Here is a 15,103-nt window from a genome sequence, read left to right as displayed (position 1 = left end):
TCTAGAGGAAAATATTGTTGCATTAATGTAAGAGACTTACCTTCTCATTTTGAGGATGACAGTAAAAAAAATCTCACAGGAAATGGTTGATTTCCTTCATGGACTTTTAGCTGCATAGCTAATTTGGGGTTCTGCATATGGCTGATATTCCATGACGTAAAATACTCCAGCTGCTTCACCCATGGTGTCATTGTTGAGTAAATGATGCTAAAACTTGTTGAATATCAGTTGCCTGATCTGAGTGATGGATCTGCCACTAACTCTGTTAGAGACATTACTGTGGCAGTCTGCTGCACAAAGGGAGTCGCCTTTCACTTAAGGATTAGTAACATTTACTTCACCCAGCATGTTTGACAGAGTAGACATGCAGTCATTGGCAGTGTACTCCCACTTTGTGGGTGCATCTGTAGTGTCCACACTTTGAGATGGAAATTCCACTAGCGCAGAAAATCTACTGGCAGAGGAGGGCATTTGTGGATTTTCCATTGAAGTGTCTTTGTCCATAGTGCTTATATCTGCTAAGTTGAAAAAACAGCTACTGATGGAGGACAACTCTATCTCTGATGGAGTTTCCTTCTCTGTCTTGGCAGAGAAGGAAAATGCACCACAATGTGTGTAATCTCTGGATTTGCCAACATATCTACAATTGATTTACGCATAATATAAATTCAACCTGATGGATTTTGATAGACAATCTGCAGTTTCATTTGCTAACCTGTGATTGCAAGATGTATTTTTTATGTAAACAAATGTGTTTTCCACAGTCGAATGTGCCATTGAACCAAAATCAAGAGTCAATTGTGGCTTCGGAGGAATCACCAAAGAGCAGTGCAATGTAAAAGGCTGCTGCTATGATGACAGCAAACCGGGAACCATCTGGTGCTTCAATCCTCTCCAGCCAAATGGTAAGGTGCTAAGAAGAAGGACGTCTGTGTTTTCAATTTCTGTTTTATTGCAAAACAATTGAGGCTATTTTGAAATATCAAATGATTAACTAGATTTGGACACCCAAATTCTCCTCTTTATGGAACACAAGCCACATTCACATAAGAAACTACTAACACAATGGCCTCCAGCATACTCTCTATGCAGTACAGGAAAGCTTGACTTTGAATACTTCGAAGTTGGTATCACTTCTATGGCCTTCTGTGATAAGCTGGCCTGGTATATGATGTCCACTAATGTAAGCGGGCACCGTGCACCAGTCCATACAACCCTTATGGTGATTTAAGAGGTCTTAGACAACTGTTAAAGCTCTCTAAGTAGTAGCTGTGGAGAGCAGCCTTCAGGCTAAGTCTTGAAGGAGTATAAAGCAGTGTGTTGTATCAGAATGCAATCTTATAGGATAGATTAAATGGAAAAGAACCACACAAAGTATTTTTAATAATATGTATATATTATATGACACTATCTAGTACATTACAAAAGTTCCTAAACCGAGATAGACACAAAGCACACAATACTTTATCAAATAAATCACAGTTAATAGCACTAATGCACAGTGGGCCCCAGAGGGGATCAAAACATATACTAAGAAAGTCGCATAAGAACCACCACTCGAGTCAGGACAATGTCGAGAGGATATAGAATCTAAGGGACCCCAAGGAACCACTAAAGATGAGTAGATAGGGACCCCCCGGTGAGTGCATGCACTGTGGGAACACTACTGCGGGCTCCGTACAACTCTACGCATAAGTCGCGGTGGAGTTTTAAAGATTAAGGACACTTCCCTGTCTTCCCAATGATATAACAGAAAATACCCAAAACAACTTTGTCAGATGACGTCAGGTAAATATTCGTAAGATAGCCAATTTGAGAAATATCTATATAAAGAGAATGATAATTTGAATTTTGAAAAAGTCTTAGTGAACAGTAGGATTAAATAAAACACCTGTGTAATGAGTGCTTTGTAGGAAATGAGCAATCATTCTAAAATGTAAAGAGACGAGAGTCTCTGAATCTGACGCATATGTAACCCACTACACATTACCCAGAACAGCTCATCTCATTTTTCTACCAATTATTGCAGCACTAGTTTGCTCAGGACATAACTGTAACATATTTGTCCAGTGTAAGGAGGACTTTTCAGCAGATTTCTAGAGGAAAATATTGTTGCATTAATGTAAGAGACTTACCTACTCATTTGAAGGAGGACAGTGAATAAAATCTCACAGGAAATGGTTGATTTCCTTCATGGACTTTTAGCTGCATAGCTAATTTGGGGTTCTGCATATGGCTGATATTCCATGACGTAAAATAATCCAGCTGCTTCACCCATGGTGTCATTGTTGAGTAAATGATGCTAAAACTTGTTGAATATCAGTTGCCTGATCTGAGTGATGGATCTGCCACTAACTCTGTTAGAGACATTACTGTGGCAGTCTGCTGAACAAAGGGAGTCGCCTTTCACTTAAGGATTAGTAACATTTACTTCACCCAGCATATTTGACAGAGTAGACATGCAGTCATTGGCAGTGTACTCCCACTTTGTGGGTGCATCTGTAGTGTCCACACTTTGAGATGGAAATTCCACTAGCGCAGAAAATCCACTGGCAGAGGAGGGCATTTGTGGATTTTCCATTGAAGTGTTTTTGTCCATAGTGCTGATATCTGCTAAGTTGAAAAAACAGCTACTGATGCAGGACAACTCTATCTTTGATGGAGTTTCCTTCTCTGTCTTGGCAGAGAAAGAAAATGCACCACAATGTGTGTAATCTCTGGATTTGCCAACATATCTACAATTGATTTACGCATTATATAAATTCAACCTGATGGATTTTGATAGACAATCTGCAGTTTAATTTGCTAACCTGTGATTGCAAGATGTATTTTTTATGTAAACAAATGTGTTTTCCACAGTCGAATGTGCCATTGAACCAAAATCAAGAGTCAACTGTGGCTTCGGAGGAATCACCAAAGAGCAGTGCAATGTAAAAGGCTGCTGCTATGATGACAGCAAACCGGGAACCATCTGGTGCTTCAATCCACTTCAGCCGAACGGTAAGGTGCTAAGAAGAAGGACGTCTGTGTTTTCAATTTCCGGTTTCTTGTAAAACAGTTGAGGATATTTTGAAATATTAAATGATTGACTAGATTTGAACAGCGAAATATCCCTCTTTGTAGAACACATGCCAAATTCACATAAGAAACTACTGACACAATGGCCTCCAGCATACTCTCTATGCAGTACAGGAAAGCTTGACTTGGAATACTTCGAAGTTGGTATCACTTCTATGGCCTTCTGTGATAAGCTGGCCTGGTATATGATGTCCACTAATGTAAGCGGGCACCGTGCACCAGTCCATACAACCCTTATGGTGATTTAAGAGGTCTTAGACAACTGTTAAAGCTCTCTAAGTAGTAGCTGTGGAGAGCAGCCTTCAGGCTAAGTCTTGAAGGAGTATAAAGCAGTGTGTTGTATCAGAATGCAATCTTATAGGATAGATTAAATGGAAAAGAACCACACAAAGTATTTTTAATAATATGTATATATTATATGACACTATCTAGTACATTACAAAAGTTCCTAAACCGAGATAGACACAAAGCACACAATACTTTATCAAATAAATCACAGTTAATAGCACTAATGCACAGTGGGCCCCAGAGGGGATCAAAACATATACTAAGAAAGTCGCATAAGAACCACCACTCGAGTCAGGACAATGTCGAGAGGATATAGAATCTAAGGGACCCCAAGGAACCACTAAAGATGAGTAGATAGGGACCCCCCGGTGAGTGCATGCACTGTGGGAACACTACTGAGGGCTCCGTACAACTCTACGCATAAGTCGCGGTGGAGTTTTAAAGATTAAGGACCCTTCCCTGTCTTCCCAATGATATAACAGAAAATACCCAAAACAACTTTGTCAGATGACGTCAGGTAAATATTCGTAAGATAGCCAATTTGAGAAATATCTACATAAAGAGAATGATAATTTGAATTTTGAAAAAGTCTTAGTGAACAGTAGGATTAAATAAAACACCTGTGTAATGAGTGCTTTGTAGGAAATGAGCAATCATTCTAAAATGTAAAGAGACGAGAGTCTCTGAATCTGACGCATATGTAACCCACTACACATTACCCAGAACAGCTCATCTCATTTTTCTGCCAATTATTGCAGCACTAGTTTGCTCAGGACATAACTGTAACGTATTTGTCCAGTGTAAGGAGGACTTTTCAGCAGATTTCTAGAGGAAAATATTGTTGCATTAATGTAAGAGACTTACCTACTCATTTGAAGGAGGACAGTGAATAAAATCTCACAGGAAATGGTTGATTTCCTTCATGGACTTTTAGCTGCATAGCTAATTTGGGGTTCTGCATATGGCTGATATTCCATGACGTAAAATAATCCAGCTGCTTCACCCATGGTGTCATTGTTGAGTAAATGATGCTAAAACTTGTTGAATATCAGTTGCCTGATCTGAGTGATGGATCTGCCACTAACTCTGTTAGAGACATTACTGTGGCAGTCTGCTGAACAAAGGGAGTCGCCTTTCACTTAAGGATTAGTAACATTTACTTCACCCAGCATATTTGACAGAGTAGACATGCAGTCATTGGCAGTGTACTCCCACTTTGTGGGTGCATCTGTAGTGTCCACACTTTGAGATGGAAATTCCACTAGCGCAGAAAATCCACTGGCAGAGGAGGCCATTTGTGGATTTTCCATTGAAGTGTTTTTGTCCATAGTGCTTATATCTGCTAAATTGAAAAAACAGCTACTGATGCAGGAACACTCTATCTTTGATGGAGTTTCCTTCTCTGTCTTGGCAGAGAAGGAAAATGCACCACAATGTGTGTAATCTCTGGATTTGCCAACATATCTACAATTGATTTAAGCATTATATAAATTCAACCTGATGGATTTTGATAGACAATCTGCAGTTTAACTTGCTAACCTGTGATTGCAAGATGTATTTTTTATGTAAACAAATGTGTTTTCCACAGTCGAATGTGCCATTGAACCAAAATCAAGAGTCAATTGTGGCTTCGGAGGAATCACCAAAGAGCAGTGCAATGTAAAAGGCTGCTGCTATGATGACAGCAAACCGGGAACCATCTGGTGCTTCAATCCACTTCAGCCGAACGGTAAGGTGCTAAGAAGAAGGACGTCTGTGTTTTCAATTTCCGGTTTCTTGTAAAACAGTTGAGGATATTTTGAAATATTAAATGATTGACTAGATTTGAACAGCGAAATACCCCTCTTTGTAGAACACATGCCAAATTCACATAAGAAACTACTGACACAATGACCTCCAGCATACTCTCTATGCAGTACAGGAAAGTTTGACTTTGAATACTTCGAAGTTGGTATCACTTCTATGGCCTTCTGTGATAAGCTGGCCTGGTATATGATGTCCACTAATGTAAGCGGGCACCGTGCACCAGTCCATACAACCCTTATGGTGATTTAAGAGGTCTTAAGACAACTGTTAAAGCTCTCTAAGTAGTAGCTGTGGAGAGCAGCCTTCAGGCTAAGTCTTGAAGGAGTATAAAGCAGTGTGTTGTATCAGAATGCAATCTTATAGGATAGATTAAATGGAAAAGAACCACACAAAGTATTTTTAATAATATGTATATATTATATGACACTATCTAGTACATTACAAAAGTTCCTAAACCGAGATAGACACAAAGCACACAATACTTTATCAAATAAATCACAGTTAATAGCACTAATGCACAGTGGGCCCCAGAGGGGATCAAAACATATACTAAGAAAGTCGCATAAGAACCACCACTCGAGTCAGGACAATGTCGAGAGGATATAGAATCTAAGGGACCCCAAGGAACCACTAAAGGTGAGTAGATAGGGACCCCCCGGTGAGTGCATGCACTGTGGGAACACTACTGCGGGCTCCGTACAACTCTACGCAGAAGTCGTGGTGGAGTTTTAAAGATTAAGGACCCTTCCCTGTCTTCCCAAGGATATAACAGAAAATACCCAAAACAACTTTGTCAGATGACGTCAGGTAAATATTCGTAAGATAGCCAATTTGAGAAATATCTATATAAAGAGAATGATAATTTGAATTTTGAAAAAGTCTTAGTGAACAGTAGGATTAAATAAAACACCTGTGTAATGAGTGCTTTGTAGGAAATGAGCAATCATTCTAAAATGTAAAGAGACGAGAGTCTCTGAATCTGACGCATATGTAACCCACTACACATTACCCAGAACAGCTCATCTCATTTTTCTGCCAATTATTGCAGCACTAGTTTGCTCAGGACATAACTGTAACATATTTGTCCAGTGTAAGGAGGACTTTTCAGCAGATTTCTAGAGGAAAATATTGTTGCATTAATGTAAGAGACTTACCTACTCATTTGAAGGAGGACAGTGAATAAAATCTCACAGGAAATGGTTGATTTCCTTCATGGACTTTTAGCTGCATAGCTAATTTGGGGTTCTGCATATGGCTGATATTCCATGACGTAACATAATCCAGCTGCTTCACCCATGGTGTCATTGTTGAGTAAATGATGCTAAAACTTGTTGAATATCAGTTGCCTGATCTGAGTGATGGATCTGCCACTAACTCTGTTAGAGACATTACTGTGGCAGTCTGCTGAACAAAGGGAGTCGCCTTTCACTTAAGGATTAGTAACATTTACTTCACCCAGCATATTTGACAGAGTAGACATGCAGTCATTGTGAGTGTACTCCCACTTTGTGGGTGCATCTGTAGTGTCCACACTTTGAGATGGAAATTCCACTAGCGCAGAAAATCCACTGGCAGAGGAGGGCATTTGTGGATTTTCCATTGAAGTGTTTTTGTCCATAGAGCTTATATCTGCTAAGTTGAAAAAACAGCTACTGATGCAGGACAACTCTATCTTTGATGGAGTTTCCTTCTCTGTCTTGGCAGAGAAAGAAAATGCACCACAATGTGTGTAATCTCTGGATTTGCCAACATATCTACAATTGATTTACGCATTATATAAATTCAACCTGATGGATTTTGATAGACAATCTGCAGTTTAATTTGCTAACCTGTGATTGCAAGATGTATTTTTTATGTAAACAAATGTGTATTCCACAGTCGAATGTGCCATTGAACCAAAATCAAGAGTCAACTGTGGCTTCGGAGGAATCACCAAAGAGCAGTGCAATGTAAAAGGCTGCTGCTATGATGACAGCAAACCGGGAACCATCTGGTGCTTCAATCCACTTCAGCCGAACGGTAAGGTGCTAAGAAGAAGGACGTCTGTGTTTTCAATTTCCGGTTTCTTGTAAAACAGTTGAGGATAATTTGAAATATTAAATGATTGACTAGATTTGAACAGCGAAATACCCCTCTTTGTAGAACACATGCCAAATTCACATAAGAAACTACTGACACAATGGCCTCCAGCATACTCTCTATGCAGTACAGGAAAGCTTGACTTTGAATACTTCGAAGTTGGTATCACTTCTATGGCCTTCTGTGATAAGCTGGCCTGGTATATGATGTCCACTAATGTAAGCGGGCACCGTGCACCAGTCCATACAACCCTTATGGTGATTTAAGAGGTCTTAGACAACTGTTAAAGCTCTCTAAGTAGTAGCTGTGGAGAGCAGCCTTCAGGCTAAGACTTGAAGGAGTATAAAGCAGTGTGTTGTATCAGAATGCAATCCTATAGGATAGATTAAATGGAAAAGAACCACACAAAGTATTTTTAATAATATGTATATATTATATGACACTATCTAGTACATTACAAAAGTTCCTAAATCGAGATAGACGCAAAGCACACAATACTTTATCAAATAAATCACAGTTAATAGCACTAATGCACAGTGGGCCCCAGAGGGGATCAAAACATATACTAAGAAAGTCGCATAAGAACCACCACTCGAGTCAGGACAATGTCGAGAGGATATAGAATCTAAGGGACCCCAAGGAACCACTGAAGATGAGTAGATAGGGACCCCCCGGTGAGTGCATGCACTGTGGGAACACTACTGCGGGCTCCGTACAACTCTACGCATAAGTCGCGGTGGAGTTTTAAAGATTAAGGACCCTTCCCTGTCTTCCCAATGATATAACAGAAAATACCCAAAACAACTTTGTCAGATGACGTCAGGTAAATATTCGTAAGGTAGCCAATTTCGGAAATATCTATATAAAGAGAATGATAATTTGAATTTTGAAAAAGTCTTAGTGAACAGTAGGATTAAATAAAACACCTGTGTAATGAGTGCTTTGTAGGAAATGAGCAATCATTCTAAAATGTAAAGAGACGAGAGTCTCTGAATCTGACGCATATGTAACCCACTACACATTACCCAGAACAGCTCATCTCATTTTTCTGCCAATTATTGCAGCACTAGTTTGCTCAGGACATAACTGTAACATATTTGTCCAGTGTAAGGAGGACTTTTCAGCAGCTTTCTAGAGGAAAATATTGTTGCATTAATGTAAGAGACTTACCTTCTCATTTTGAGGATGACAGTAAAAAAAATCTCACAGGAAATGGTTGATTTCCTTCATGGACTTTTAGCTGCATAGCTAATTTGGGGTTCTGCATATGGCTGATATTCCATGACGTAAAATACTCCAGCTGCTTCACCCATGGTGTCATTGTTGAGTAAATGATGCTAAAACTTGTTGAATATCAGTTGCCTGATCTGAGTGATGGATCTGCCACTAACTCTGTTAGAGACATTACTGTGGCAGTCTGCTGCACAAAGGGAGTCGCCTTTCACTTAAGGATTAGTAACATTTACTTCACCCAGCATGTTTGACAGAGTAGACATGCAGTCATTGGCAGTGTACTCCCACTTTGTGGGTGCATTTGTAGTGTCCACACTTTGAGATGGAAATTCCACTAGCGCAGAAAATCTACTGGCAGAGGAGGGCATTTGTGGATTTTCCATTGAAGTGTCTTTGTCCATAGTGCTTATATCTGCTAAGTTGAAAAAACAGCTACTGATGGAGGACAACTCTATCTCTGATGGAGTTTCCTTCTCTGTCTTGGCAGAGAAGGAAAATGCACCACAATGTGTGTAATCTCTGGATTTGCCAACATATCTACAATTGATTTACGCATAATATAAATTCAACCTGATGGATTTTGATAGACAATCTGCAGTTTCATTTGCTAACCTGTGATTGCAAGATGTATTTTTTATGTTATCAAATGTGTTTTCCACAGTCGAATGTGCCATTGAACCAAAATCAAGAGTCAATTGTGGCTTCGGAGGAATCACCAAAGAGCAGTGCAATGTAAAAGGCTGCTGCTATGATGACAGCAAACCGGGAACCATCTGGTGCTTCAATCCTCTCCAGCCAAATGGTAAGGTGCTAAGAAGAAGGACGTCTGTGTTTTCAATTTCTGTTTTATTGCAAAACAATTGAGGCTATTTTGAAATATCAAATGATTAACTAGATTTGGACACCCAAATTCTCCTCTTTATGGAACACAAGCCACATTCACATAAGAAACTACTAACACAATGGCCTCCAGCATACTCTCTATGCAGTACAGGAAAGCTTGACTTTGAATACTTCGAAGTTGGTATCACTTCTATGGCCTTCTGTGATAAGCTGGCCTGGTATATGATGTCCACTAATGTAAGCGGGCACCGTGCACCAGTCCATACAACCCTTATGGTGATTTAAGAGGTCTTAGACAACTGTTAAAGCTCTCTAAGTAGTAGCTGTGGAGAGCAGCCTTCAGGCTAAGTCTTGAAGGAGTATAAAGCAGTGTGTTGTATCAGAATGCAATCTTATAGGATAGATTAAATGGAAAAGAACCACACAAAGTATTTTTAATAATATGTATATATTATATGACACTATCTAGTACATTACAAAAGTTCCTAAACCGAGATAGACACAAAGCACACAATACTTTATCAAATAAATCACAGTTAATAGCACTAATGCACAGTGGGCCCCAGAGGGGATCAAAACATATACTAAGAAAGTCGCATAAGAACCACCACTCGAGTCAGGACAATGTCGAGAGGATATAGAATCTAAGGGACCCCAAGGAACCACTAAAGATAAGTAGATAGGGACCCCCCGGTGAGTGCATGCACTGTGGGAACACTACTGCGGGCTTCGTACAACTCTACGCATAAGTCGCGGTGGAGTTTTAAAGATTAAGGACCCTTCCCTGTCTTCCCAATGATATAACAGAAAATACCCAAAACAACTTTGTCAGATGACGTCAGGTAAATATTCGTAAGATAGCCAATTTGAGAAATATCTATATAAAGAGAATGATAATTTGAATTTTGAAAAAGTCTTAGTGAACAGTAGGAATAAATAAAACACCTGTGTAATGAGTGCTTTGTAGGAAATGAGCAATCATTCTAAAATGTAAAGAGACGAGGGTCTCTGAATCTGACGCATATGTAACCCACTACACATTACCCAGACCAGCTCATCTCATTTTTCTGCCAATTATTGCAGCACTAGTTTGCTCAGGACATAACTGTAACGTATTTGTCCAGTGTAAGGAGGACTTTTCAGCAGATTTCTAGAGGAAAATATTGCTGCATTAATGTAAGAGACTTACCTACTCATTTGAAGGAGGACAGTGAATAAAATCTCACAGGAAATGGTTGATTTCCTTCATGGACTTTTAGCTGCATAGCTAATTTGGGGTTCTGCATATGGCTGATATTCCATGACGTAAAATAATCCAGCTGCTTCACCCATGGTGTCATTGTTGAGTAAATGATGCTAAAACTTGTTGAATATCAGTTGCCTGATCTGAGTGATGGATCTGCCACTAACTCTGTTAGAGACATTACTGTGGCAGTCTGCTGCACAAAGGGAGTCGCCTTTCACTTAAGGATTAGTAACATTTACTTCACCCAGCATATTTGACAGAGTAGACATGCAGTCATTGGCAGTGTACTCCCACTTTGTGGGTGCATCTGTAGTGTCCACACTTAGAGATGGAAATTCCACTAGCGCAGAAAATCCACTGGCAGAGGAGGGCATTTGTGGATTTTCCATTGAAGTGTTTTTGTCCATAATGCTTATATCTGCTAAGTTGAAAAAACAGCTACTGATGCAGGACAACTCTATCTTTGATGGAGTTTCCTTCTCTGTCTTGGCAGAGAAGGAAAATGCACCACAATGTGTGTAATCTCTGGATTTGCCAACATATCTACAATTGATTTACGCATTATATAAATTCAACCTGATGGATTTTGATAGACAATCTGCAGTTTAATTTGCTAACCTGTGATTGCAAGATGTATTTTTTATGTAAACAAATGTGTTTTCCACAGTCGAATGTGCCATTGAACCAAAATCAAGAGTCAATTGTGGCTTCGGAGGAATCACCAAAGAGCAGTGCAATGTAAAAGGCTGCTGCTATGATGACAGCAAACTGGGAACCATCTGGTGCTTCAATCCACTTCAGCCGAACGGTAAGGTGCTAAGAAGAAGGACGTCTGTGTTTTCAATTTCCGGTTTCTTGTAAAACAGTTGAGGATATTTTGAAATATTAAATGATTGACTAGATTTGAACAGCGAAATACCCCTCTTTGTAGAACACATGCCAAATTCACATAAGAAACTACTGACACAATGACCTCCACCATACTATCTATGCAGTACAGGAAAGTTTGACTTTGAATACTTCGAAGTTGGTATCACTTCTATGGCCTTCTGTGATAAGCTGGCCTGGTATATGATGTCCACTAATGTAAGCGGGCACCGTGCACCAGTCCATACAACCCTTATGGTGATTTAAGAGGTCTTAGACAACTGTTAAAGCTCTCTAAGTAGTAGCTGTGGAGAGCAGCCTTCAGGCTAAGTCTTGAAGGAGTATAAAGCAGTGTGTTGTATCAGAATGAAATCTTATAGGATAGATTAAATGGAAAAGAACCACACAAAGTATTTTTAATAATATGTATATATTATATGACACTATCTAGTACATTACAAAAGTTCCTAAACCGAGATAGACACAAAGCACACAATACTTTATCAAATAAATCACAGTTAATAGCACTAATGCACAGTGGGCCCCAGAGGGGATCAAAACATATACTAAGAAAGTCGCATAAGAACCACCACTCGAGTCAGGACAATGTCGAGAGGATATAGAATCTAAGGGACCCCAAGGAACCACTAAAGGTGAGTAGATAGGGACCCCCCGGTGAGTGCATGCACTGTGGGAACACTACTGCGGGCTCCGTACAACTCTACGCATAAGTCGCGGTGGAGTTTTAAAGATTAAGGACCCTTCCCTGTCTTCCCAAGGATATAACAGAAAATACCCAAAACAACTTTGTCAGATGACGTCAGGTAAATATTCGTAAGATAGCCAATTTGAGAAATATCTATATAAAGAGAATGATAATTTGAATTTTGAAAAAGTCTTAGTGAACAGTAGGATTAAATAAAACACCTGTGTAATGAGTGCTTTGTAGGAAATGAGCAATCATTCTAAAATGTAAAGAGACGAGAGTCTCTGAATCTGACGCATATGTAACCCACTACACATTACCCAGAACAGCTCATCTCATTTTTCTGCCAATTATTGCAGCACTTGTTTGCTCAGGACATAACTGTAACGTATTTGTCCAGTGTAATGAGGACTTTTCAGCAGATTTCTAGAGGAAAATATTGTTGCATTAATGTAAGAGACTTACCTTCTCATTTTGAGGATGACAGTAAAAAAAATCTCACAGGAAATGGTTGATTTCCTTCATGGACTTTTAGCTGCATAGCTAATTTGGGGTTCTGCATATGGCTGATATTCCATGACGTAAAATACTCCAGCTGCTTCACCCATGGTGTCATTGTTGAGTAAATGATGCTAAAACTTGTTGAATATCAGTTGCCTGATCTGAGTGATGGATCTGCCACTAACTCTGTTAGAGACATTACTGTGGCAGTCTGCTGAAAAAGGGAGTCGCCTTTCACTTAAGGATTAGTAACATTTACTTCACCCAGCATGTTTGACAGAGTAGACATGCAGTCATTGGCAGTGTACTCCCACTTTGTGGGTGCATCTGTAGTGTCCACACTTTGAGATGGAAATTCCACTAGCGCAGAAAATCTACTGGCAGAGGAGGGCATTTGTGGATTTTCCATTGAAGTGTCTTTGTCCATAGTGCTTATATCTGCTAAGTTGAAAAAACAGCTACTGATGGAGGACAACTCTATCTCTGATGGAGTTTCCTTCTCTGTCTTGGCAGAGAAGGAAAATGCACCACAATGTGTATAATCTCTGGATTTGCCAACATATCTACAATTGATTTACGCATAATATAAATTCAACCTGATGGATTTTGATAGACAATCTGCAGTTTCATTTGCTAACCTGTGATTGCAAGATGTATTTTTTATGTAAACAAATGTGTTTTCCACAGTCGAATGTGCCATTGAACCAAAATCAAGAGTCAATTGTGGCTTCGGAGGAATCACCAAAGAGCAGTGCAATGTAAAAGGCTGCTGCTATGATGACAGCAAACCGGGAACCATCTGGTGCTTCAATCCTCTCCAGCCAAATGGTAAGGTGCTAAGAAGAAGGACGTCTGTGTTTTCAATTTCCAGTTTCTTGTAAAACAGTTGAGGATATTTTGAAATATTAAATGATTGACTAGATTTGAACAGCGAAATACCCCTCTTTGTAGAACACATGCCAAATTCACATAAGAAACTACTGACACAATGGCCTCCAGCATACTCTCTATGCAGCACAGGAAAGCTTGACTTTGAATACTTCGAAGTTGGTATCACTTCTATGGCCTTCTGTGATAAGCTGGACTGGTATATGATGTCCACTAATGTAAGCGGGCACCGTGCACCAGTCCATACAACCCTTATGGTGATTTAAGAGGTCTTAGACAACTGTTAAAGCTCTCTAAGTAGTAGCTGTGGAGAGCAGCCTTCAGGCTAAGTCTTGAAGGAGTATAAAGCAGTGTGTTGTATCAGAATGCAATCTTATAGGATAGATTAAATGGAAAAGAACCACACAAAGTATTTTTAATAATATGTATATATTATATGACACTATCTAGTACATTACAAAAGTTCCTAAACCGAGATAGACACAAAGCACACAATACTTTATCAAATAAATCACAGTTAATAGCACTAATGCACAGTGGGCCCCAGAGGGGATCAAAACATATACTAAGAAAGTCGCATAAGAACCACCACTCGAGTCAGGACAATGTCGAGAGGATATAGAATCTAAGGGACCCCAAGGAACCACTAAAGATGAGTAGATAGGGACCCCCCGGTGAGTGCATGCACTGTGGGAACACTACTGAGGGCTCCGTACAACTCTACGCATAAGTCGCGGTGGAGTTTTAAAGATTAAGGACCCTTCCCTGTCTTCCCAATGATATAACAGAAAATACCCAAAACAACTTTGTCAGATGACGTCAGGTAAATATTCGTAAGATAGCCAATTTGAGAAATATCTACATAAAGAGAATGATAATTTGAATTTTGAAAAAGTCTTAGTGAACAGTAGGATTAAATAAAACACCTGTGTAATGAGTGCTTTGTAGGAAATGAGCAATCATTCTAAAATGTAAAGAGACGAGAGTCTCTGAATCTGACGCATATGTAACCCACTACACATTACCCAGAACAGCTCATCTCATTTTTCTGCCAATTATTGCAGCACTAGTTTGCTCAGGACATAACTGTAACGTATTTGTCCAGTGTAAGGAGGACTTTTCAGCAGATTTCTAGAGGAAAATATTGTTGCATTAATGTAAGAGACTTACCTACTCATTTGAAGGAGGACAGTGAATAAAATCTCACAGGAAATGGTTGATTTCCTTCATGGACTTTTAGCTGCATAGCTAATTTGGGGTTCTGCATATGGCTGATATTCCATGACGTAAAATAATCCAGCTGCTTCACCCATGGTGTCATTGTTGAGTAAATGATGCTAAAACTTGTTGAATATCAGTTGCCTGATCTGAGTGATGGATCTGCCACTAACTCTGTTAGAGACATTACTGTGGCAGTCTGCTGAACAAAGGGAGTCGCCTTTCACTTAAGGATTAGTAACATTTACTTCACCCAGCATATTTGACAGAGTAGACATGCAGTCATTGGCAGTGTACTCCCACTTTGTGGGTGCATCTGTAGTGTCCACACTTTGAGATGGAAATTCCAC

General features: G+C 39.6%; 1 protein-coding gene across 1 annotated transcript in view; it reads left to right on the top strand.

The window, feature by feature from the left end:
* Window positions 1–15,103, top strand: part of LOC146829993 (uncharacterized) — a 119,051-nt gene that overhangs the window by 27,019 nt on the left and 76,929 nt on the right. The window contains exons 4-10 of the mRNA XM_085603678.1: window positions 765–905; window positions 2,860–3,000; window positions 4,955–5,095; window positions 7,051–7,191; window positions 9,146–9,286; window positions 11,241–11,381; window positions 13,335–13,475. Of these exons, the coding sequence (XP_085459804.1) occupies window positions 765–905; window positions 2,860–3,000; window positions 4,955–5,095; window positions 7,051–7,191; window positions 9,146–9,286; window positions 11,241–11,381; window positions 13,335–13,475 (987 nt within the window). The remainder of the gene's footprint in view (window positions 1–764; window positions 906–2,859; window positions 3,001–4,954; window positions 5,096–7,050; window positions 7,192–9,145; window positions 9,287–11,240; window positions 11,382–13,334; window positions 13,476–15,103) is intronic.

Source organism: Triturus cristatus, chromosome 5_1 (genome assembly GCF_964204655.1).
Source record: "Triturus cristatus chromosome 5_1, aTriCri1.1, whole genome shotgun sequence".
In the NCBI taxonomy this organism is placed as follows: Eukaryota; Metazoa; Chordata; class Amphibia; order Caudata; family Salamandridae; genus Triturus; species Triturus cristatus.
The sequence above is the reverse complement of the archived record's forward strand: the minus strand, read 5'-3'. Positions and strand labels throughout refer to the sequence as shown.